The 25,427-nt window shown below is 38.3% G+C and overlaps 2 protein-coding genes across 3 annotated transcripts; one reads left to right on the top strand and one right to left on the bottom strand.

Annotated features, from left to right (window-relative positions):
• Window positions 1-1,675: 1,675 nt before the first annotated feature.
• On the top strand, window positions 1,676-3,746 carry LOC102790175 (transmembrane protein 138-like). The gene is made up of 3 exons (XM_006793955.2): window positions 1,676-1,804; window positions 2,136-2,211; window positions 3,007-3,746. Exons 1-3 carry the CDS (start codon window positions 1,679-1,681, stop codon window positions 3,117-3,119), a joined length of 315 nt encoding a protein of 104 aa, XP_006794018.2. The 5' UTR covers window positions 1,676-1,678; the 3' UTR covers window positions 3,120-3,746.
• On the bottom strand, window positions 2,880-25,258 carry cfap70 (cilia and flagella associated protein 70). 2 transcript variants are annotated; one of them, XM_087840788.1, is made up of 27 exons: window positions 25,158-25,258; window positions 24,789-24,966; window positions 23,259-23,445; window positions 22,935-23,030; window positions 22,248-22,330; window positions 21,468-21,533; window positions 18,993-19,184; window positions 18,678-18,860; window positions 17,690-17,784; window positions 16,202-16,274; window positions 15,916-16,053; window positions 15,423-15,566; window positions 14,214-14,305; window positions 13,944-14,004; window positions 13,606-13,788; window positions 13,318-13,449; window positions 13,111-13,239; window positions 12,706-12,839; window positions 11,607-11,722; window positions 10,966-11,166; window positions 10,583-10,710; window positions 10,071-10,223; window positions 7,324-7,485; window positions 7,000-7,089; window positions 6,623-6,724; window positions 4,274-4,321; window positions 2,880-3,896 (listed from the first exon to the last, which is right to left on the bottom strand). In XM_087840788.1, exons 2-27 carry the CDS (start codon window positions 24,858-24,860, stop codon window positions 3,786-3,788), a joined length of 3,171 nt encoding a protein of 1,056 aa, XP_087696914.1. In that variant the 5' UTR covers window positions 24,861-24,966; window positions 25,158-25,258; the 3' UTR covers window positions 2,880-3,785. The 2 variants fall into 2 exon arrangements, with proteins under 2 accessions (XP_087696914.1, XP_087696917.1); XM_087840791.1 differs by lacking the exons at window positions 2,880-3,896; window positions 4,274-4,321 and adding an exon at window positions 4,350-4,670.
• Between the last annotated feature and the right edge of the window lie 169 nt (window positions 25,259-25,427).

Below are 25,427 nucleotides of genomic sequence, written 5' to 3'. Positions count from 1 at the left end.
GCCTCGTAGTTGATGGTTCAGGGTTTAGAAATAGTCCTAATCTTCCTCACACCTGTCAGGGCCATGCCAAGCCATAAATACGGGGATCATAAGAGGATCAACCTGGTGTCGGTGTGAAGGATCCTGCTGGATAGTGATCCTGGCACAGGCAAAGATTTTAAAGTACCTACTTAAGAAATACACAGAGGGGTGACAACAGTAGTGAAAGGACCTATTTCTCTATAACAATCGAGTAAAGACGTTTTGTTTTTGTTTTCTTTTTTTCCTAATGTGATGGATAAAATGTGCCGGGAAGAAATAAATCAGAATCTGTTTTTCTGTCATCAGAAAATGGGGCTCTTTTGAGAGAGAAGCTGCTTAAAGACAAACAATTAGTCAGTTAGTTCTGATTTGTTTTTTGTTTTGTTTTTTCTCATGCTTTGATTAGCACTTTGGACACTGTCCACTCAATAAAAACTAATGACAACAAGCAGATGGCAGAAGTCTAAACTGCATGTCAAATTTAGCTAGAAACCACTAGAAATGTAGCACATTTCCCATTTATGTGAATTGACTTAGCAGTTATTCTATATTTTCCTGGCATCAGAAGTCTGGGACTGCCTTAGAGCAGTGTGGGTTCCCAATAAAACTGTCACTTCTGAACAAGGTATCCCTCCCTTCAGGGTATAAAAGTGTAACTTACCTGGGGCAGGAGATGTTTTGTAGTACGAAGCAGCTGAAGGAGTGTAAGGCAGTTAAATGGCAATTTGCACAATGTTTGGGTGCTTTTCTATAAAATGAGACTGGCCTTTTTTTGTGTGCATGTACCCTGAAGGGTTGTCACAGAATACTAATCTGTCTCCTTCCACAGGATCTCTGCTGCCTTCACTGCGGTGCTGATGTCTCATCGGTTTTGATATGGAGGCCCAACAGAGTCCTTGCTGTTTCAGCCACAACAAATATGGTACCGTGCTACCACACCTGCTGGTGTTGGAGCTATAAAAATCAGCACTTCTGACATGTCGACTTCCTGGCAGCTCACCCCTAAAACGGACTCTCTTCCCTCTTTTGAAAGGACATACATTTTTACCCAGTGAACAGGACTGATTTGAACAACATATGCTTCATTTGGCATCAGTCATGTTTTAATTACATTTGGGGAATCGAGAGTGGAGACATTTGAATGCCTTACTGAGACCCCAAAACTGTAACAAAAAAAAGAACTCGATTGATGTTTGTATGTGTGTGTGTGAGGGTGCAGTGCAGCCTTGGATCCGCAGTGGAACCACAGTCCGCCCGGGCGCCCAGCCTTCGGGCCGGAGACGCTCTATACCAGCAACTACTCTCTGGTGTTACTGATCCAGCTCAGCCTGCTCTCCTTTGACCTGTTTGTCAACTCCTTCAGTGAGCTGCTGAGGACTGAGCCAGCTGTGCAGCTGGTACTTTTCATGTACGTCAAACGTTTTCACTGTTTCAGCCTAACGCAGCCTCTAGCTCAAGGGGGGGGAAATAATTCTCAATTTATCCGCACTGAATCTTTTGAAATGCTGAAGTAAAATGTATTTTAGACAAGACAATAATCCTGCCGACAAGCTCTTCCTGTTTTCGTCGTTGTTTTTTCTGCTGCTTATACTGTTTCCTTTTCTTCAACAGAATCCAGGACATTGCCACCCTGTTTAACCTGATCATCATTCTGTTGATGCTGTTCAACACCTATGTGTTCCAGGTTGGACTGGTCGCCATATTGCTGGAGCGGTTTAGAACCATGCTAATGCTATCTGCTCTTTACTTGACCTTCAGCATCATTCTCCATTCTTGGCTTATGGTACGTCGTTAAAAACAAAGGCGAAAATGCCGGATTGGATAATTCGCATTTTTATGCCACTTTTTTGGGGAGATACTGTACAACAAGCTTACAGACATTTAAAATGCTTTCCTTTTGATTTTAATAACTGCCAATTGAAAAACATCATAAGAAAGAAAAAAAAAGAAGATAAAACTTGGTTAAAATGTGTCATTATATGAGACTGAGAAAATAACATTTGCATTTCTCATCATTCTGGTTGTAATTGTTAAATTATCTATAATGTACAAACTCTTTACATCTCCGAATTTAACACAAAGTGGCCTTTTTGTCATCCTTCTATTCCTTTCAGAATCTGCGCTGGTTAAATACAAACAGATTTATTTGGACCGACGGTCTTCAGGTGCTTTTTGTGTTCCAAAGAGCTGGTAAGATAACAAGTTCATGCAACCAAATGTACCTCTTTTCATTTAGAATGTTTTCATGTAAACACTGAAGAGTATACAATACAAAAGGTTAGCATTTTTCCACTCTATAATCTGATTGTACATATTAACATTTAAAAAAATGTTTACATTTTGACTGAATAATTAAATTTAGATTTTACAAATGAGACAGGAGAAAATACATGGAGACAATACAAGCAGGTGAAGCAGTCCAAAACAGCAGTACAGATTTAAGCCAAAAAAAAACAACAACCCATAAATGCCCTAGTAAACTGTTTGATCATTTCACCCACCTTTTTATTTTTCCTTTACCTGTCGCCTGTTGTTACTGGTTACTCTTCCAGACAGTGACATCACATCTCATCACCATGTGGGTGCCATTTTTATACATGTATAAGCTCATAAGTGGATAAAAGCCTGCATTGTCTAGCTGGCATTACTCTCTGTAGGTGATCTGCGTATGAGAAGAGTCATGTGCTATTTGTTGTCTTTGCTTTGTCTGCCACTTAAGACCTGTCCAGACAGTTACTCGGTGTGTAAGCATTGCCATTACCTCACTCAGTTTTAAACACTGGTGGGAATTTTCAAGTTTTCTCCCTGTTTATTTTGCAATCACATAAATCTCTTGAATAACCTTGATCACTGTGCAAACACATTACAAAAGAGTCACTGATATGAAAATCTACATTCACATCAGTCATGTTTCTAATTTACAGACATTTGCAAATTAAATATCCGTATATGTTGAAGGCTCCTAACATAATTTCCTGTTTGCAGCTTCTGTGCTGTACTACTACTTCTACAAGAGGACCTCAGAGTATCTGGGTGACCCTCGCCTTTATGAGGATTCATCGTGGCTGAGAGATATGTTTTCACGGGTCAGACAATGATTTCTCTGCAATAGCTCACACCAACACCCAGATGCCGAGTTTAAAAACGGCATTAAAAGAATATCAAAATACAGTATGTTACAAAGAAAACCCATGCAAAAGAAAGTACTGGTCACTGTAATCCATTTGGTTTTAAAGGAAATTTATTCAAGGCCCATTCTCACACATCCTTCGTGAACTATTTGACAAGCTCAAATCAATATTTCACAACATTTCCTTTCAACGCAGAGAGGATTGTGCCAAAATTTAGAAAGGTGTCTTAGAACAAAAACACCACAAAGTGTCATGAGGGCTTGTTTTCCTGACATCAAATGTGAAATAGTAAATGTTTTATATCCTGCTGGTACCAGTCACCATATAGCCTCCTTTCTTTTCTTTGTTTTTGTATTTAAACAAAAAAAAAACAACAGTATATTGCAATTGTTTTATATAGATTTGAGATTATGGTGTTGCTTTAACTGTGTTTGTTGTGTTGATATTGATCAGAGCTTAACTTTTATGGCTCAAGCGGTTACTTATCCTCACTGTCTGTGAAATCTAAGTCATCATGTACATCTGAACTCTCTGTATTTAATTTTCATACACTACACATGCTGAAAACCCAATAAAATGTTGTTTCAAATACTGGTCATTGAGATATAATGCGTACATACTTGGACATATGATTTATTCTTTTGCTTTAGTGCTTCTTTCAAAGCATGACTCCAGATGATGGAAGCGGAGCTGATTGTTCAACTTTTTAAACTCTTTGTGGAGTGACTCCATCTGTAGGTTGAACTGTGGATACCGAGAAAACAGAAAATGTTTTTTCTTTTTTCAAGAAACCAGCATCTTAATGTAAAATTCACCTTGGATAAGAGGATGCAATATTTAGTAAAACTGATTCACTGTGACAAAATAAAGGATTACAGGGCTCTAACGTAATTTATGAGAAAATCAAGGACAGCAGGAAAGCTATATCCTTAGTAATCAAATGCTACAGAGAACTCACAGAGAAGCTGTTTTTGTTGTTTTATATTCAGTATTAATGTTGCATGTCTACTTAATGCAATCACTACTTAATATAGAATTTAAAACATGGATAATTAATAGTAAATCACTAACGGCCCACTGATATGTTAAATTACAGTGACTGACAAAACAACCAAACTCACCCGTATTGCATATTTATAAAACTTCTCTGCTTCCTCCTTTTTGCCAGACTGAAAACAAAAGGTTCATCAGTGTTAATTGAGTTGCAGACCATGTGTTTAGTTATGTAAGTAAGTAAAGTTTGTTTGTATACTCCTTTTCAAGACAAGTGCTTTACACAAATATTAAAAATACAGTCAAACGAACATACCTGAATCAAGAAAAACAACACAAAACAAAAATTTTACCAAATTGCTGGTCTGAATAGATGCATTTAGGCATTTTTTTTAAAGGATGCCACAGAGTCAGTGGTGTGCAGCAAAAGCGATAAGCTGTTCCACAGTTATGGCACTAAAGTCTGGAAAGCAAAATCCTTCTTAGTTTTCATACGGGCATGTGGAATCACAAGGAGACCTTTATCTGCAGACAAGATTGAAAAGATTGATGATATAACTAGGGGCCTCATCTTGTAAGGTCACAGAAGTAAGAATCAAGATTTTGAACTATCTAACAATGAGTGAACTTGTGAGTTTGAGCTAAAAGTGTTGAAGCAGCATTATGGACAGATTGGAAGCAATTAATAGATGCTTTAAACGGACACAAAAACAAAGCATTGCAATAGTCTAGGCAGGTGGAGATAAAGGCATCAACGAGCATCTTCAGTAGTGGGCAGCTACCAATCCAGCACCCGGGAAGCAGTGTGTAGAGACAGTACCTTGCCCAAGGGTACCTCAGGGTAGCCATTCGGTGGATTTGAACCCCTGACCGCCTCCACTACTGAGCTATCGCTGCCCCATAACAAGGAACTTAAACCAGATCCTTGCAGAATGCCACATGGAAATGCAGCCGTTTCAAACCCAAAATTTCCCAATGAGGACAAAAGTGTTCTATAAGCAAGAAATGAAGTGACTTACTCTAAGAAAGAGCCAGAGATCCCTACCATGTAGTTTAACTGTTGGACTAAGATTTGATGGAGATTTGACATTTCAAAGGCTGAGATAAGGTCAGGCAAACCAAGGGCTGAGCAATCACCCTTATCTGCAGCCATCCAAAGATCGAAACTTTAAGGAGAGCTGTGGAGTGCAACTTCCTAAAACCAGACTGAACATTATCATGAATATTGTGCTTCTCCAACACCTTCCTGTCCCAACAACCTTTTATTTTTCTTTTTGTAATACTTTAGCAATTTAGGAAGTTTTGAAACAGGTCTATAGCTGGTGTTTAGTGTAAGGTCCAGATTTAGCTTTTTCAAACCTGGTTGGATAACCACCTGTTTAAAGAACTTTAGGACACAGCCTGACCACAGAGGGCCAAATGGAGTCAAAAACTTAAGACATTGGCTGAGCTTGCTGAGGGTTTAATTTGGAGTAGTGTTTGACATACATAAGCTAAAGAAAGTGGGTGAAAATATTCTACAATTTTGGGATGTGTGAGAGTTTATGATCGAAAGGGCGATCTGTGGGAGTTGTATTTTCTCTTTGACCACTGATCTTACCTTGGAAAAGTTTTTTACATTCATTGTAGTCCTTTTCTGAAAAACCTGGTGTACTTTGTGTTGGAGGAGAAACAATGTTATTCTCAGTGTCAAATAGAACCTTAGCATTCCCTTTTCCTATTGTAAATAGGACATTTTGTGGTTTTCCCACAGGTACTCAGTCTTAAGGCAAAGCCAAAAAAACTGCAAATAGATTTAGTGATCCAAGGAGATGATTTAACGATGCTGTCTTTTCTAATTTTAGAAGGTGCCACTTTGTCCAGTATCTTTAAACACCGTGACGGAAGCAGAACTCAGTTCCATGTCATGAGTCACAATCAGACTACTAATTTCTGCAGATTTTTGTATCACAGACTCAGTAATATGTTGTGAGTACTTCACATGTGCAGAAGGCAAGGTGTCAAGGTTAAAAGAGAGCTCAATTAAAATGTCCTACTTCAAAGTCTGCATTCCTGAATTGATTTTAGCCATTTATCATATTGATCGACATGCAGCGTCTACTTGCACAAGCATTTTCCCAAATTAATTGGTGTCTCATTAAAGTGTGGTCAGTAACTAAAGCATTGGCTTTACCAAAGGGCAAAAGGATGGATGTTGGTGTTAGATTCTATGGAGGTTAGGGCTTTTTACTCTGAACCCATCCCTCATCCTGAAGAGTCATTTATTCCAAAGCTTAAACTGACTCAATTCTTACCATAACCCCAACCAGTCAGCTCTTCTGACTCCTGCAGATTGTTTTTTAATTTCTAACAAAGACACACTGTTCTGTAGTCTTCATAAAAGGGGATGTGTCAGGCCACTGTGCGCGAGATTATCTTGAAATACAGACAACGGAGGACATTAATAATGACATTACTAGTGTTTTATCATCACTCACCTTGAGGCAAATGAGAGACAGGTAAGCCCAGACCTCTGCATTCTGGTTGTCCAAATGGTTGGCCTCAGTCAAAGCTTCCTCAGCTGTACAAAAGTCCTCCAACTAAACAGACAGAAATGCCCATTGAAACAACAAAGGGTGACTTCCTTTCAAAACAAACCAACTATTCTTTTAAGCTAGTATTTCGAAAGTATTTCTTTTAACAATAGAAACAGGCGTGTACTTAAAACCTTGAACCATACACTGAGTGGAATCACAGGTTTTACAATTTTATTTTATTTTCCATATAACAAAAAGAATTCTGAAGCCACAACATAGAAGCTTTTTTGAGTTTAATACGATCATTCCCATCAATATTCTGAAGGTAAGAGTTTTACCCGGTAACATGCACCGCCCAGGCCTAGCCAGGTCAGGCAGGATGGAGACTGTTCACAGGCCTGCAGGTACACAACCTTGGCTTCCTGAAACTGAGAGTTAAAAAAAATAAGACAGAGTTACACTATATAACTTTGTGGTTTCACATGAGGTGTTTTAAGTCACATTTGAGTTTTGCTGTCCAAGACATATGGCTGGTCCATTTTGTTTCTTTCTTGAAAAATGCATGAGGTAAACTCTCACACAGTGAATAGATGCTAGCAGACCCAGTACACATGAGTAACTGTCTGACTGATCAGACAGTGATGCCTGTCTCAATATCTGACCTTCTCCTGCATAAAGTAGCTGGATCCCAGGCGGAGCAAGACAATGTGAGAGTCTGATGGCTTCTGCTGGAATTTGAAGCTCCACTCGTAGCTCTCCTCAGCCTCATGGAACTCCCCTCGTAGATAGTGACAGTGACCATTCAAAGCCCATGCATCAGGATCCTGGTGAGAAAGTGGGCAAGACTCTTTGGGTCAATAGTCAGCAGAGTTGCTTGATGAATGATTCTTCTAGACACATTTCTCAGTCTGGATGAAACTTATTATATAAACTGCCCAGGGTTCCAGGATTAGAAACATCAATGTCCACGTGAAAGACCACCTTATAAAGTGCTTCCAGCTGAAATGATGAGGGACAAAATCCATGCTGCTTGTTATGTGAAAAATCCGAAAGTTGCGGCTGAATTAGACAAACACAGTGAAAATCTTATGAAGTGTCAGTGTTCCCCTGTGTGTTGACACAGACTGTGTGCACACAAATGACAAAAGAAAATAGTGTTGTCAAAAATGACAATAGTGTTCCTATTTTTCTTATTTGTGTGTTGTAAACCTTATGAAAGAACTAAAAAAAACAGCACTTAATCTTTTGAGTTTGGTATATGGCGGGGCGCAGTGGACACCCAAGTTTGTAAATGCAATAACTCAAGTACGAGGCAACGTAGAATTTTCAAATCAATACCATGGTTGGATCTGCTGAAAATCTCTTTAAGGTTTAAATCTCAGGGATCTTGACTTCAAGGTCAGAGCTCAACTTTTCTAAAAAAAAATAAATAAAAAACTAAGAGGATTTTCACATTTATAACACAGGTATGTCTACTAGGAGGCTAAAGGGTAGCACTATATTTAAAAAGAATTACAAACAAAAATTAGCTGATGCTTAAAGCTGTTTTTTTTAATATACATCGAAAAAATTTTTCCAATTTTTATCGAATTAGGTCTGATTGAAGGACTGATGTGATGGTAAGTTGTCTGCTGCTCCGCTTTGAATATTGGTAAGAACTTGACACAGGGATTACTTTAGGGATTTTAAGCAAAATTGTGGCCAAGTTCAAGACAATATTCATAGGTTGTTTTTATTTTTTTAGGCTTTTAAAAAAAATTTCACAAGAATTGCTAGTTCCGCTGGAGTTTTGACCACCCCAACAATCAGATGATTCCCTATAAGCAAGCAATTAGCGACAGTGGGGAGGAAATCTCCCTTCAAAGAGGAAGAACCCTCCGACACAACCAGGCTCAGGAAGGGACAGCCATCTGCTGTGACTGGTTGGGGTGGGGGAGTGAAAATTAAAACAAAACAAAAAAAAAAGCCAAAGTGATATAAGAGCAGCTTAATTAATTCTTGCAGTGTAATTTGCTGTTAATGGCCTTTTCCGATCCCTGCTTGTGTTTTTGTCACTTTTGTCCGGGGTCAACGAAGCAATGCTGGAGATTGTTTCTGTGTGATCTTTCTCTTTTCCAACTTTAAAGTCTGTGCTCTCTCAGCTGTTATACTGGTATGTGTCAGGCTATGTGCTGGAAAGCTACAGCCGGCTGTGTGTGTACAGCAACCATGTGTGAAAAGTCGTCAATAAAGAGATGCTGAAAAACATGTTCATGCAAACATTATTGGGTCTGCCGTGATGTCTTTACAATAGGACTTCTGCTCCTGAACCTCTGCACACAGCGTCTGCAAATCCGGGCTGTATGAAGTAACTTTGATCTTTACGTAGGACTGTAAGCTGTCGTCTGTGAGGTATGAGGGATATTTGTTTTTAACATAGTTCACGGTGGAGAATAGCTGCTCACATATGTATGTGGATCCGAAGATCAACAATCCACAAATTAGGCATACTGGTAGGCCACTCTCATCAGAAGTAAATTCTAATTAATCTGCGCAGGCATCATTAAATGTTCTATTTTCTTCAGATATTTTTCTTTTCTTACATTTCTCCATACTTGGCCTACCCGGGGTTGAACGTCACAATAAATGCACGCCGTTTCAGCAGGTATACCAGTATCCGCTAGTGTGGCGCTTATTTTGAGCGACGAAAAATAATGAAATATAACTTTATTTTTATATTTCAAGATCACAATAATCTTCCAATTTAGAACTACAAGTTAAAAAATAACTAACACAAATAAAATACACTTCAGTTAAATAAATCGAATTTATTTTCCGAAACCACGCGGAGCCGCAGTATAAGGGCGAAAGAGCCGCATATTGCTCCAGAGCCGCAGGTTTCCGACCCCTGAACTAGAGCAATGATGCTGGAGAAGACCAGATGTTAGCTTCGGTGTATATCTGTGCTGTTAGACCAGCAGAAGGAGAATGATCTCAAGAATAAAACTAGGTCTGATTTCAATTCACTTAGATTTTGGGAATTATTTTTATAACACTCAGCTCCTTACAAATTATGTATATTATGTGTAGTAATTGATCCTACACTGGAATATGTTGTCATGCATATCTATAGAAGGTGAGCATCAAAAAGTAACAGGTAACTGATTACTTTGTCATATACAATAAATATGCACCTTGAAAATATAAAAATAACAAATATATTTATTTATTATTCATTTGTTTGGTGTTTAGTGAAGATAAAAAAAAGAATAGCATGATAAATTAGACAATAAATTGCAGGTTTCACACTTTACAAACAGAGCACCAAATGCTTTCTGGACAAGTAATGCCCTACATGCAGTTGAACACTCATGTAATATTCCTCACCCAGTCAATACTCGTGTTGTAGCCAGAGGTAGTGTGGAAGTACCTGATCTATGCTGGACAGTGCCTCTTTGAGGTTGGCAGCAGCACTGCAGTAGTCTGCTTTGAGCAGCTGCAACTGGGCCAGATGAATGAAGTAGGAAGCACTGCGACCGCCATCTGAACATAGGAGCTCCTCGGATAGAGCGACTTCTGCCATCTGACAACAGAAAACAGTCATCTCTGATTTCTGCCATTGCTTTTTTCATTTGTTTTATCTTTGTTCAAACATTACTGTTCAGAGCTTTTAAAATTAGACATTTATTTTTCCCAATATTACATAAAACTTTTTTTTTAAATTTGCAAAAATATAAATACATAGAAAAATCAAATATTTTTTCAAAATAATAAACTGATGCTATCATACTTTCATAAAACACATATCACTAACACATGTTTCTAAAACCAAGTGTCTTTTGAAATTGCAGATTGCCAAATGTAATATGCCCCTTTTTGTGCGGTAACAGAATAAACCGATAACACAGTGCTGTACAAACCAACACGCTGGGTATGTTTTACCTGCAGTGCATTGCTCTGCAGCAGGAATTGGATGGTCTGTGTGTAAATAGTAGCAGGAGCTGATTTCAAGCTGACACTCAGTGCTGGAGGCTCTTCTTTGTGCATCTCTGAATCCTGGTCAACAAGTTCTGGGTAAAGGAGAAAAATAAAGCTACACGGTCAGGTAACATCAGTTACTCCAAGGGTTTATTTTCTTCTGCCCTGTGCCCTTTGGGCTGAAGTGCATGAGAGCCCCAGCAGACAGAATAGTAACGAAAGTAGTTCCTTGACAGGGAGATGGGGCTCAGTGGAAAAGAATGGGTTGAACTCATGCATAGACTGGCATTATTGCACTTGACACTGTCTTGTATATGTCTGTATTTCTGTTTTTTTGTTTTCCTCACCTTGCATAACTCTGGGAGAGTTGGTTGTTTCATCTGCCTCCTGCTTGTTCTCTTCCTCTTCGTGTTTCTTCTCCTTGTCGTTCTCCCCCTTCTCCTCTCTCTGCTCTTGCTTTTTTGCCTCTTCTGCATTCAACAGCTTTGTGGCCTCCATAAAAGCCCTCTCAGCCTGGATGGAGTCGTTCTGACCCACATGGAACAAACCTGGAGCAAACACCCAACAAGGTCACTCCACGTTCCCCAGCATGCATCCCTCTTCCACTATTGTTGTGGGTGTTTAGGTTACAGATTGTTTTATATTCATGTTTTTTTGTTTGTTCATCATTTTGTCTGTTCAGTCTGTGTCAACTCTTAAAGAGACCAGTCCAGGGTCTACCCTGTCTCTCACCCTATGACAAACTGGGCTCCACCCAACCCTAAATTGAAGATGATGGATGGATATTTTAAAGACAGATTTACAAACCAACCTAAATCTATGAAAGTCACACACAACAGTCAAACTGTCTTGAGTAACCTGCGGGGCCTCCATTACACTGGGGGTAGACAACAAACAGTAATAGCTACTGACAAATGACGTTTGGTAGTATCATTTTGCTGTTCACTGATACAATAGCAGCAGGAAGCAAAACAGATCCTCATCTCACCCAGCAGCGTCCAGGCCACCACGCTGAGAGGGTCTAGGCTGGTGGCTCGCTCAAGGAAAGTCTGGGCCTCACTGTAATGCTCAAACATCACTGCCAATACCCCACACATCATCAGGCTGGAGCAAGAAGAGGATAAAGAAACATGGGTCTTGAACTCGTGAAACTGTTTGACGACCTGTTTTTTATGCTGCGGCTCGCCTCCTGACTGGCATTAGAAAGCATGCCTCTATCACCCCTGTTCTTATTGATTAGCATTGGTTACCCATAAAGTATCGCATTGAATTTAAAATATTGTTGCTCACCTTTAAAATTATAAATAATTTAGCCCCTCGTTATCTTGTCGATCTTCTTAGTCTATATGTCCCTGGGCGAGCCCTCAGGTCTTCAGCCCAATTACTCTTGGCTCAGCCTAGATCTAGACTTAAATCTAGGGGTGACCGTGCTTTTGCCCTGGTTGCACCTAATCTGTGGAACAACCTTCCTATCACTATCCGTCCGTCAGACTCCATTTTATCTTTTAAATCCCGTTTAAAAACTCACTTATTCAACATAGCTTTTCCATCTAGTTAGTGTCCCTATTTTATATTTGGTTACTGATTTGGTACTTTATCTTTTAGCTATATCTGTTCTTAGTAACTTTGTTACATTGTTCTTATAATCCCTACTTTGTTAATAGTCTATTATTTAATCATGTCTTAATTTTCGTGTTTCTATTGTAAAGCACTTTGGTGTACCGCTGCTCTTTTAAACGTGCTATACAAATAAAGTTGTATTGTAAGTAACCACTGAACCATGTTCCAATAAAAGATAAAACACAAGCAGGTAGGTTCATTGCTTGTGACGTCAGAAAATACAGTGGAGATGAAGAATACTGTGACAGGAAGTAACTCTAAATATCTCTCTTCCTCTATCAAATAATAATATACAAATAATATACCATCATGATTTAGAAATGAGCTGATTGCTAGACTATACTTATACAGTCTATAATATATATATATATATATATAAATAATATACAGGCCAAAATAATTATTCAATAATTAATCTGATTAAATTAATGATTGAAGATCAATATTGTAAGGAGTGCATTTCTAACCTGGATTGGTGCACTTGGTCGATAGACACAGCATCATGATAACACTCTTTTGCCTTCAGGTAGTCTCCGGTCAGCATGTACAGGCCCCCCCACTCAAACATATAGGTGGGCTCATTTGGGTGCCTGACCACTAGCTGCAGGTTAATAAAAAAATATCAGAAACCACTTCATCTATTTTAACAACCATTATCATTATTCAGTGCTGCAATGTGACTTGTGTCCACTTGACGAAACAAAAGAAAAACATTCAAACATAACATTATTATAAATATTCTTGAGAATAACAGACAAACATAACATAACATAGTTGTCTGTCAACCTTGTTCTGTTTTTTTTTTTTACATAAATCTTCCTGATTATTTCAAAAAATTTTTAGCAATGAGCTTTAGAGCATTGTTATTATACCTCTTTCCAGCAATATGCAGCCTGCTCGTAATTCCCAGTAAGCTGTGCCTCTCTGGCAAAATGTGAGAGCTGAGAACAGTGTAACTGGATGTTATCTGGGTAGCCCTCAACAGCATCTGGAGAATAAATCTGTTAAGGAAGTAAGGATAAAACAAAAAAGTCAAAAGATGTCCTCACAGACTGTATGTGAAAGTGTGTGTTTGGTACCTTGCTCATAGCAACGTGCATCTCATCAACCAGGTAGACATAGAGTTTGCTGGCAAATTCCTTCAGCTGTTGATCATCCGTGAATGGCTCTGTCCGCCTCATCTTGTCACGTACGATCCTCACCACCGCATGCTACAAACCAGAAATATACACAAGCCGTTGTGGAGAAATAATGACACTAATGTAGAGGAAGAATATGACCAGAACCATTAGATCGATCCCTAAAAATAGTTTCAGTGTCCTTGTAACTTTCATTAATCCATCATAGATGTGGGCAGTTGGTCTGACCTTCATTTGTTCCTTGAAGACAAAGTATCTCCCAGAGTCATTGAGCGCTCCTATCAACTGAATCTTCATTTTCTCCAAGCTGTCGTCTTGGGGAATTTCACAACTTGTTCCAAATAGTTCCTCACACTGTTCTGAAACATGGGACACCGTGTTTGCTACCTGCCTGTGGAAGTCCAGCACAGCCTGCAGGAGCACACACCAGTGGAGAGAATACATCAAGCATGCAAATCTCCTCGATTGGGCAATTCATTGTGTGTGTGTGTGTGTGTGTGTGTGTGTGTGTGTGTGTGTGTGTGTGTGTGTGTGTGTGTGTGTGTGTGTGTGTGTCCGTGCTTTACTCTTTCTGCTCTACTAGGACCAGCTGGACGTTTAGGTTTGGGAGGGATCAATGCCGCCACCCTGCAAGAAACACAAAAACATCTCAATACACTCACTCATTTGTGTTTCACAGTCAGTCAGAAACAGAGGGGGCAACTACTGAATTTAACACTTAAGTGTGTGTGAAAGTGTTGATAAATGTATAACTCTATCTCGGTGCTACAATCTAATAATGGAGCCAAAAGAAGCAGGTCAGACTCAGTCACCACATGGTTTAATTAGCACATTACCTTTGGGCTAGCTCTTCTGGTGATGGTTTTGGTACCAGCGGTTTCTCCAAGGCTATCTCAATGATAATATAAGTTCTGGCCTCCACATACATCTGCCATTAACACAAGTGAAGAGTTAAAGTTTTCCAAATTTCTGCTTCAACAGAAAACACATCAGCTAAATACGACTTTATAATATATTGCAGTAACAAGGATGTGCAGTAAGTTTGAGCATCTACTGCTGCTGATCTCTGCTCAGCTGTACTAAATTGCAACTGGTACCGGAGTCTCCAGTAAATTATCCTAATCAATGTTTGCTCTAATTTTTCATGTTTCTGAGCGAATGCACAAACTCCCTGAGCGATCCCTTGGACCACTGTGAGCAACATTAGACGTGTGCACTGCGGTCACACCAGCATCGCATCCATCCAAGTTACATGGTTTATTAAAATAATCAAATTACAGCATTTACATTTATGTTAGACTACTTTTGATTAACTGCTTTAGCCCACTTACAATGAAAATTAAAAACAAATCTTGTTCATGACCTGTGTAGTATGTTAACACTATTGAAAGTATTGTTTTTGTTTTTGTTTATAAAGCTCTGACTTGTATTATGAGTATGAGTCTGTGGTCTGGGAGAGAGTCCTGTAACTCTCTGTCTGCAAAATACAGTATATACCAGTGTTGGGCAATGAATTATATAGTTACTTCTTCAAAAAAGTAATTGAGTTATGCAAACAACAAAGTTTTTTGCAGCTGTTTACCTAAAAATGCAGCCAAGGCATTTTTTAAATAAACATTTCAAATTATTTACAGAACAATCAGCTGTTCTGCATGCGCAGAGACCGTGCCAGCAGTGCGCAATTGCGCACACGCGCAGCTTAGAGGGAACATGGATAATTTTATTGATTTCTTCGCTAATGCTGTGCAGAGTTATGTTGATGTTTACATGGAGCGTAGGGTTCCCTCTGCATTGACTTGTGGCTCAGGTTCATATAAATTACTGCAGGCCAGCTGCAGTTAATGGCACAGCTCCTTCACTGTGATTTGCATGTTGCTGATATAATTTTAAAAAACTTTATGTTATGGTCTAAAAAAAAATTCTTATAAGTGAAGTCCGGTTTAATTGTTTGAGGGGGAAAAGGAACCGCTGGACTTTGCTTATGCTGGAAAACTTATAAAAACTCTAAAGAATTATTCACTTGTGACCATCAAAACTTTTCTGACCTTTTTGCCTTGCTCATTGGAATCTGTGGGTCCCTTGTTGCTTCCATTCATGTTCTTTCCTGCTTTGTTAGAGCTGACAATATCTTTGGCCTGGCTGGCAGCTTCCTTAGCTTTTTCCTTTAAAACACTGATGCTTCGCTTGGCCTTTGAGTGCAAGATCAATGAAAAAAAATTTTTTAATAGGGGTTAAACAGTGCACAAAGCAATTTAACAGCCCTATTTAAATAAAGGTAATATCAACTGCAACCCCAGAGTTGGAACACTGTGTAAATTGTATTTATAAAGAGAGTAAAATTATTTCCAAAATTCATAAACTCATATTTTACGCATAAATATACATTCTCAGTTTTAATATTTGATTTGTTTTCTGATTTTTACTGTGAATAAAATATTGGTTTGTGAGATTAACTAAGTACTCCATTCTGTTTTTATTTATATTTTACAAGGAAACCAAATTTAAAGCAAATGAGTGATGTGAGTGTGTTACTGAAACCTTATTCAGCAAATCTTCCTCAGAGAAAGACTGAATGCTGTATGCTCCTCGGATTCGCTGGACTCCAGGATACAGCAGCTGCCCAAAGTCTATAAATGCCAAACCATGGTGGGGGATTTCTGAGTCCTCAGCACCTAACTACACACAAACACACACAGGTCTGGTCTGGTCTCCATCTCAGTTAGACTTAAAATCACATGTTGTTTTTTCTAAGCTTATTGCATATGATATCCTAAATACTGGAAATCCAAACACCAAAGAAGAGAGAATAAAAAGGAATACTAACCTTTGATAATGGAGCCAATGACCTCATGATCTCCACTGGCCACAATCTGCTCTTAGTTATGCTTTGCTTCAACCTGAAATTACAATCAGTACTGATACACACAATTTTATATTCTCTCTTTGTGTTTTCCATCATCCTAGAGCAATTCACCAAAGGCATGGAGGGTGCAGCCCAGGGGACATCCCATTCACACCTCCCAACCCAGAAGCACCCATTCAACCTATATCGGCTTACACTGACATGACTGCCTTGATCTTTTTTTGTTATATTAAAAGCTTGCTATATTTTTGGTAACCCTAATCTTGTGTGATGTAATAAAAAAACACTGTGAGATGCAAATCCCACTTTAATCATGTTTAACCTACCCTTTCATGTGTATTACAGCTGTTTTATATTATTATTTTTTTCCTTTCTTTATTCCTTTGTTTTATTTTTGTTTCCTAATGTGTTGCAAAGACAATGTCATTAGTTGGCCGACAACATGAGAGATGGGGCACAGTGGATGGAGGTCCAGGACGAGGTCCCACCACAGCCTAAACCCACCTAGTGAGCAACTCCAGAACCCACCAGTCCCAAGGTCACATATTAAATTGTTCTAAACAACAACAACAAAAACAATGATAATAATAATAATCATCATCATCATCACCATGTTTAATTAATTCAAAAAATGGGTTTAAAATGTTGATAAAATACAGCTCTATTGTCTTTTTGCAAGAATGTGATGGTTTCTAAATGTGTGTCTTCAATGAGAAGGTTTGTCTGGATGTTAATATGTAACAATTTCTTTGATTTCCAGTTAAGAACTATTGTTGTCTTGGCGATACTTAGAGAAACAAGGAGTGGATTCATGTATTTGTTTGAGAGAGTTTCAATTTCAGTGTTACTGCCAAGCAAACAAAGAGTTGGTAAAACAGACTAGATTTCTTTCACCGAGGAAAAAAAGTGTCATTTTGGAAAATGTTGATTAAACTGTGATAAAAAAAAAATTCAATTTTTACTATGGATATTTCACATTTTCGTTGTCTAGCTGTAACATCTACTCTTACCAGTAGCATTTTATAGTGATACAGTTAATATTGAGCATAATAACTGAGTTCAGCTTATTTGTGCAGCCCTTCACAACAGTCCCAATTTCTCACGTGGGCCTTTGTGAAAACCACTGCACTAGTTGTTTTTTGTTTCATAGATTTGACCTTTACTCTAAGCATTAAGCCTATTTACTTATACTTGCACAGATCACATGCTCACTGTGTGCCTAAAATCAGTGATAAGATCAAATTCCTTTTTCATTACTTTCTGATTTCCTTGCATGCCTGAAATGTTCTGAATAAGGAAATCCTGCTCTTAGACTCTGCTATAACATGTGTTCTGTAGCAAAGAAACTGGTGACTGACTTTCCCTTTCTAGATTAAATTCGTAAAATTGTAGCCAGCAGGTAGCATACACAGAGAAATAAAGGAGTGATTTGCATGCTCAGCCTCCAACCTTGTAGTTCCCCCTGCGTCCAGAAAGCAGTACATCTCTGTGTCCCAGCTCACTCTGTTCTTCGTGGTCTCTGCCTCATCACGAAATGCCCGGTCCTGTGGGAACATTTACACCACAAGCCTATAAATAAGCTTTTACATGCTGTTATCTTCAATGGAATTGTGTTTTTTGGATTATCTGAGTTTTTGTCTTCCTTTGAGTTTATCAACATTGATTCTTGGGTTTTATTATTTTCCTCAGTTCTTGATTTGTTGAGTGGACAAATATATAAAGAGGGAGCTGTCAAGCAGGAGGAAAAGAGTAAGACCTCAGAGGAGGTTCATGGATATAGTGAAGAAGGACATGCTAAGGGTTGGTGTCCCTGTTAGGGACAGGGATAGTTAGAATCTGATCCAGTTCGTCTGATCTCTTATTACCCATCTTTGTTAGTTTTTGTCTCTGTCTAACCCTGTAATGCCACGTATATCACATTTGATGGATGAAAATGTGTCTGTTTTTCAGAATTCTACATCAGTGTGATCTAGTGGATGTAGCAAATACGATAAAATCCAAATCTAAAATTCCATGTGTCTCATATGTGCAAATTAATACTTTATTTCCTTCTTTTTAAAAGGGAAATAAATGCAACGGTCTGTAGTACGGATATGGACGTTACATTTATTTTTATTGCACAAAAGGACGAGAGCACAATCGTAAAGTGCAAACCGCATCCAGGAACTTGTGTTAGCATTATGCTGCTTTGCAAGCATCTGTACAGACAGAATGGTAATGCTAAGCTGGCCAAGAACCCAGGGCGATGTTAAAGCTGAGTGAATGTTGATACCAGCTCAGCAGGCACACCCTGAACTTCAACAGGTAAGAAACTGATGAACAAAACTGATTTTCAAATCTCAAGGTCACTTTAAGAGTGTTTTTAACTTTCTTTCTTTTTTTTGCAACATTCCAGCTACCATTATTGGTAGTATCTGCAAGCTGCATTTGTATTTACCTCTCGAGCAGTCAGCTCGCCATCCTCCTGATCAATTTCCTCTGGCTTGAAAAAGACTCCAGGCAGGTAGTGGTTCTCTGGAGCTAGTGTGTCCCTATGGGGCCTCTTCTTCTGACGTTCCTTTTCTTCTCTCTGCCCCCCTGCCTTCAGCTGCCCTTCAGGGAACACTAGCACTTGGTCTTGCTGGGAGCAAAGCAGTAGTAAAGCTACATTTGTCAAAAACGCGTCACCCTTGGAAAGATTGACATTTTAAGCTAGTGTGAATAGAGCAGTATGCCTTAAGAGGCCACATAAAAAGCACAGTATAACACTCACGTCTGCAGTAAGAGGGATCTCTAGGGCAGCAGTGTATGTGAAGGTAGTGGGAGCAGGGCCAGATGGCAGCATCCATGAGTCTGGGACAGAGTAGGCTGTCTCCACAGTTACCTTTAGTAGATTAGAGGCTGAGCGGTCAGTCTCGGACAGTATTGGATCCAACACACTGACACTCACATCGAGGGTAGGCAGCTAAAAAAGGAGAGCAGTTTATATTTTTCATTGATATACTGCTTTAACCATACTGAATACAAATCCTTAGGTTCTAAGTGCTTTTCAAACCATAATACACAACACTAAACGAATGCCTGAGTGCAATGAAAGCTCATTTTATCATTATATGTAAATTCACATGTAAATTCACATATTTAACATATAATACATGTAAGTGGCTGTTTTTTTCTCTTTATCATAACCCAGCAAAAAACCACTTATGTTTAACAACACCTTAAAACGAACATGTTCCTAAATAACAAGTATATGTAACAATCTATGCCTGAAAATAAACCAACAAAAACATATTGCCACTGAAAAGGATAAGAGGACTCACTAACAGTTTATACCATACCATACCACCTTTATTTATAAAGCACTTTAACATAACTTTTAAATTCAGAAAGAGAAGAGGCCTGCCTAACATGCAAGGGTAGATCATTCCACAACTTTGGAGCAACTACAGCAGAAGCACGATCACCTTTAAATTTATTTAAACTTAGTTTTCGGTACCTTAAGGAGCTGCTGATTGGCAGACCTAAGGGAACGGGCAGGTGTATATGGTTGTAGTAGCTCCGAGAGGTGGGGGGGGCCAGGCCATTAAGAGATTTAAAAGCAAATAAGAGAATTTTAAAAACAATCCTAAAATGTACAGGTAGCCAGTGGAGTGAAATTAAAATTGGGGTAATGTGCTCAGACTTTTTTGTTCCAGTTAAAAGACGTGCTGCAGCATTTTGCACAACCTGCAGGCGCCTAATGGACGCATCACTAACCCCAAAATAAAGTGAGTTACAATAATCCAGCCTAGAAGTAACAAAGGCATGGATTACTGTCTCAAAATGCTGTTTCGATAAGATAGGCTTTATTTTGGCTAATTCCCTCAAATGAAAAAAGCTAGATCTTACAACAGCTCTGACCTGGCTTTCAAGTTTAAGATTTGCCTCTATTTTAACTCCCAGATTAGTGATGACTGGTTTAACATACTGTGCCAGCGAACCAAGATCTATAATAGTGGCCTCAGAAGCGCCACCAAAAACCATCACTTCTGTTCTCTGTTCATTAAAATGTAAAACGTTCAAAGCCATCCAGGCCCTTATTTCATCAAGGCATCTGAGCAGCGGGTCTACTGAGAAGCCATTTATCTTTTTAAGTGGGAAATAAATCTGCGAGTCATCGGCATAGCAGTGGAAAGAAATCCCATGTTTCCTGAAAATAGACCCAAGGGGTAGGAGATATAGAGAGAAAAGAAGCGGGCCTAAAACTGAACCCTGTGGGACCCCACATTGAAGAGAAGCAGCAGAGGATACAAACTCCCTGAGTTTCACAGAGAAAGTTCGCTCTGCCAAATAGGATCTGAACCACTGCAGTGCGGTACTCCTAATACCCACCAACTGCTCTAAACGGGAAATTAAAATATTATGATCCACTGTATCAAAAGCAGCAGTTAAATCTAACAGCACGATAATAACACAGTCACCTGAGTCATTTGCCAAAAACACATCATTAAAAACTCTTAAAAGGGCAGATTCGGTACTATGTAAAGCTTTAAAACCAGATTGGAAAACTTCTAAAATACCGTGTTCTTCTAGGAAGGACATTAATTGCTTGTAAACTACCTTTTCAAGAATATTTGAGATAAAAGGCAGTTTGGAAATAGGTCTGTAATTCGCAATAATTACACAGCTTAGTTTGTTTTTTTCTGGCCTGTTGCACTTTTTATCTGTTGTATTTCTATCTGTATTTTATTTGATGCATACCACATTTTATTTGTAATCTAACAACAAGGTTGTTTAGTATTAGGAGTTGAACCTTGCTAGCATAGCATTTCACATGATAAATGAAATGAAGTGCCGGTCTTTGGCTTTCTCACCATGAATGTGTTAATTAGAAAAGCTGTTGGTTAATTTATAACACCGCAATACCACATTTAAAGTGAGGGGTATTTCTCAAAGTCCAACTTACATGGGCACCAGAGTTAATACCCTCCGATGTCATGCTCGTTGCTGTATGGATGAAGCTACTGTTAGCTGAATTATTAAACTGATTTTGAGCAGCAACTTACCTGTGATGTTGGTATTTTACTTTTTCTTTACCAAACTCTATGACTAATTTGGACTTCTACTCATAAATCTGTAGAATTCAACTAAGGGGGCACAGGGACTTTTAGATAGACCTGAACCCCTGAAGGCTCATCTGAGGCTGCATGTTAGGGATATTTTATTTATGCTTACTATAACTGTCCCTGTAGAGTAATGGGATTACCTTCATTTTCCATTTAAGGCTGGATCCTTGCTTCATTCTGGTTGCACTCCTATCTTTGTTGGGGAACTGTGGGCATTATGGATACACTCTTAAAACAATGTACAAAAAAAGTTAAATTGTGAATTCTATTTTTCAACTGTCCACTATCTTTCTATTGTTTCTAGTTGTTATTTTACACATTTCATATATAACTAAAGTGTCTACATGTCTGGAATTAGTATTAATTTAACAAAACACACTGTGTGCTTCTTAGGCTTTGCCAAATGTGTTGAATGCATTATTTTAAAATGTCTGCAAAACTAATATTTGGAATCTCTTTTTATGTACTCAACCCAACCTGTCAGTGTGTTAAAAATACTAAACTTTTTTTTTTTTTTTTTACCAGATACCACTTGAGCCTGGGAGCCTTCTTTTTGACCAGACAATAAATAGTCTCAAATTGTAGCATTTGTTTTGGTTTAAAATTGTACTTTAGCTGTAACCATCGAAAAAAGGCAATAGATGCTAAATAATTGTAGAGTCTGTGTTGGTAATCTAGACTTAATACAATATAATAAGAAATAATTGTTTAATTGTTAATTCACTTTTTCAGTCAGAACTATATGCAAGCATGTCTGATCAGTGCTGTTTTTAAGTGCATTTAAAGATGTTCAATCTTTTGTCAATATTAAAAATACACGAAAACACTTGTAATTTATTTGGGTTACTTTGCTATGTAAAAATAGCAGAGAGTGTAGTCATTCACTCTCCAAGAGAATGACTGCAGAGTCCTCAACTGACCTTGAGGCCGGTGTCCTGGGCGGATTTGGCCCGGGGGTTGGCCACCGAATTGACAGAGACTGTCGATGAGAAACTGCACTGACCTGAAGACAAAGAGAAAATCACTTTAACAAATGAAAGTTCTGCTCTGCTAAGAAAAGCTCTCTGAAATGAGTTTTTGCTTTTCTGACCTCCATACAAAGCAGCTGTTAGCTGGGACGATATGCTGACTATATTAGAAACCAATTTTGAAAAGGGATCAGTGCTAGAACATGAGCCCGGTATCAGAAATTAAGTAAATGTAGATACTGTAGGTACACTGATGCTAAAGGTTGGTTAGAGAAAAAAAACTGCCAAATTAAAACTAGATTTTGCATTTGGAGTGTTATACTCTAAGTGAGGGAAAATAAAATTAGTTGTTTTCAGTTTATAATAGAGCTTAAATTTGTTTTTGCAGCTTTGAAGGTTTCATATGGCTAGCTCCGACAGTTATGACGTTAGGGGCTCAAAAATGTACCAAATTTCAACCCACCTTCCAGGGCCTTTAATTCAGAAACTTTTCATAGTATGAATTTAAATTTTTGCATGAGCAATAAATAAGCTACATTTATCAGAAAAAAAAGTCATCTGATTATAAAGAAGCCAGGTGGGAACTTTTGTCAGATCTGACTGATCTGGTATGGAAAGACCAGATAGCTATAGCTGTACCTTGTAACAGTGGTAGGAGGTCAACAACAGCCTGGCCCAGAGGCACTTGTCTTGGTTCATCATTCTTCTCCTCAGCCAGAACTTCTATCACTGTCACTGACCACCACAAAACCATATACATTAAATACAACAGTGGACATTTTTAGCAAGTTTGGTTATCAAGGAGATTCCTGTCACCAATTACACAAGGTAATTCACAACAAAAATGTGTTGATCAAACTGAAAGAAAATAGAATTAAATTAAATGTTTCAGCTGCTGGTTAGCGCCATTTTCAGTTTCATCATATTATCAGAGACAGGAGAATATTTCAAATCTCGACTTACATACAATGGGTTTTTGGGCAATGTCACTGAGAGCCTGAGTGTCGTTTGGACAGCGGAAGATGCAGGTAAATTTATAGTCAATACAGTCCTGCATGGGGTTACTCTGCTTCTCATCTGACTCTCCCAGCAATGTTCCATCAAACTCAACCCGCACCAAACTCTGAAAGCTGTCTCCTTTTTTTGATTGCTAAAAAGAAAAGAAAAGAAATACATAGCAAGTGGTAAACATTTACTTAAGATTATATCACATTTTAAAATAAAGCTTTAATTACATTAAATTCACTTAGATACTTGTTGAAGAAGTAAAATGTAGTTAGCATAACATCCAAAGTATATTTCACCAGTCTCCATGTAAGCTATTAGTACCGCATGCTACCAAAGCCTTCTAAGATCTATAACTCTGTGGGGAAGTTGTTTGCTTTTATGTCTCTCTTTGGATAAGTCAATGTGAATTATTTTATTTTATATATTTGGTGGTAAGTGGTGGTAAAAGTTATGTAACAATACAAGGAGAAAGAAAAAGAATAGCCACCTAAAACATTTGCAATTTTATTTTTTTTAACAAACACAATTCTAATTTCATATAGTGATAAAAAACTGAACCAATTAAAGATAATAAATTCATTGGGAAGCTCTAAAAAGCTTATTGAGAAGTCTTAAAACAATTAAACAGATATCCAGATATAGGTATCCAGCAGCTCCATTTAAAAAGCAAACATTCCTCCAGTCATAAATAAATAAAGTTCAAAAGAGGGATATACAATACAATAAAAGATTGCAAATGGACTGGTTCTTATATAGCACATTTCTACTCTACTTGCCACGTGCCTCATTCATACAAGCAAATACTTTTTCCTTAAACTAACACGCACACACTGATGGATGATGGACTTTGGCTTCAATGCCTTTCCCAAGAACACTTTGGCATGCAGAGTGGAACATCCAAGAATTGAACTACCAACATTCCAAGTACTAGATTACTTGCTCACTGTTTTAATGGACTGATAACTAATAAATGGGTGGGGGGTGAGAGGACAGAGGGTACCTGCCAGCCATCAGAATGTGGAGAGGGTTTCTACTGTTGTCCATTATAGATCACTTCCTCTTCTCTATAAATTACATTCTTTATATATTTCATCCCTACATATATATGTACTGTACTGAATCGCATGAACATAAGGATAATGAAATCTACTGCAACAAAATTATAGCTACATATATAGCATGCTATATTCCTATACTGCACTCCAGGTTCTATGAATAAAGGAATATTACAGCTCTCTTAAGGTGAGCTATAATCTTTTACTGTAAAACAATAACAGCTTAGAAGTGAACACGTCAAAGTTTCTTTCGGAACTGCTGGACGGTAATGTTGGGTTATCAAGGTAATTTGCTGCTTCGTGAATTTTAAGGTAAAAAAAACTTCATACACACCACGTACTTAGACTTCCGTTAGACTGTTATGCCGCAGTGTTAGCAAATTTCACAGGTTTATGGGGATCATTTCTAAGTAACGGCAAATTGACTTACCAGGTCATTTCCACGGTTTATATGTATTTTTATACTCATGCTGTGCGTTTTCGTGTTTCCTGGAGCCTCCATTAAAGGTCAGTTTGCCGCACGGGGACGCGTTTCCATGGCAACGATACCTCTCGTCGCTCACAGGCAGCGGCTCTGATATGGTGGGTTCAACGTGAACTCGAAAATGCTGAACAATATACAACGAGAAGAGCAAAATTAACTTCAAATTCAAGTTTACTGTTACCAGTTCAGCGACGCGGTTGATAGGAATCTGTCCTAATGTGCTCATATATACCACAACACACAACAAAGCACAGCATGGTACATGGATACATGTACTCAATCAACTCATAAAAGTAGTGCCGTGTTTCACTGTACCTGTCTTCAAAGTGCTTTTTTGTGAGAGGTTCAGCTAATATTATAATATTATAGTACATGAATAGCCTAAATTAGACAACAAAAGAAAGAGTTAAGCAAAAAAAAAAAATACCAACAATTGCATTGCCTACAGGAACTATGGCAGCCGCCAGCGAATAACACATAAACGCCGAATGAAAAGCGTTTACTTTTTCTTCCTATTATGGAGTCATTACATGAATGCAGCGTTATTCAACGCAGATATCATATTCTTCTGCAAAGATATATTCA

The sequence above is a fragment of the Neolamprologus brichardi genome, chromosome 1 (genome assembly GCF_056152115.1).
Source record: "Neolamprologus brichardi isolate AB-2024 chromosome 1, ASM5615211v1, whole genome shotgun sequence".
Lineage (NCBI taxonomy): Eukaryota > Metazoa > Chordata > Actinopteri > Cichliformes > Cichlidae > Neolamprologus > Neolamprologus brichardi.
This window is presented reverse-complemented; position numbering and strand designations above follow the sequence as displayed.

Coding starts and splice junctions, on each gene's coding strand:
- LOC102790175 (XM_006793955.2), top strand. CDS start 1,679: ATGCTGTTCAACACCTATGTGTTCCAGGTTGGACTGGTCGCCATATTG. Junction 1,805..2,135: donor TTCTCCATTCTTGGCTTATG/GTACGTCGTTAA, acceptor TATTCCTTTCAG/AATCTGCGCTGGTTAAATAC. Junction 2,212..3,006: donor TTTTGTGTTCCAAAGAGCTG/GTAAGATAACAA, acceptor TCCTGTTTGCAG/CTTCTGTGCTGTACTACTAC.
- cfap70 (XM_087840788.1), bottom strand. CDS start 24,860: ATGGAGGCTCCAGGAAACACGAAAACGCACAGCATGAGTATAAAAATA. Junction 14,005..14,213: donor CCAGAAGAGCTAGCCCAAAG/GTAATGTGCTAA, acceptor TGTTTCTTGCAG/GGTGGCGGCATTGATCCCTC. Junction 13,789..13,943: donor GTCCTAGTAGAGCAGAAAGA/GTAAAGCACGGA, acceptor GTGCTCCTGCAG/GCTGTGCTGGACTTCCACAG.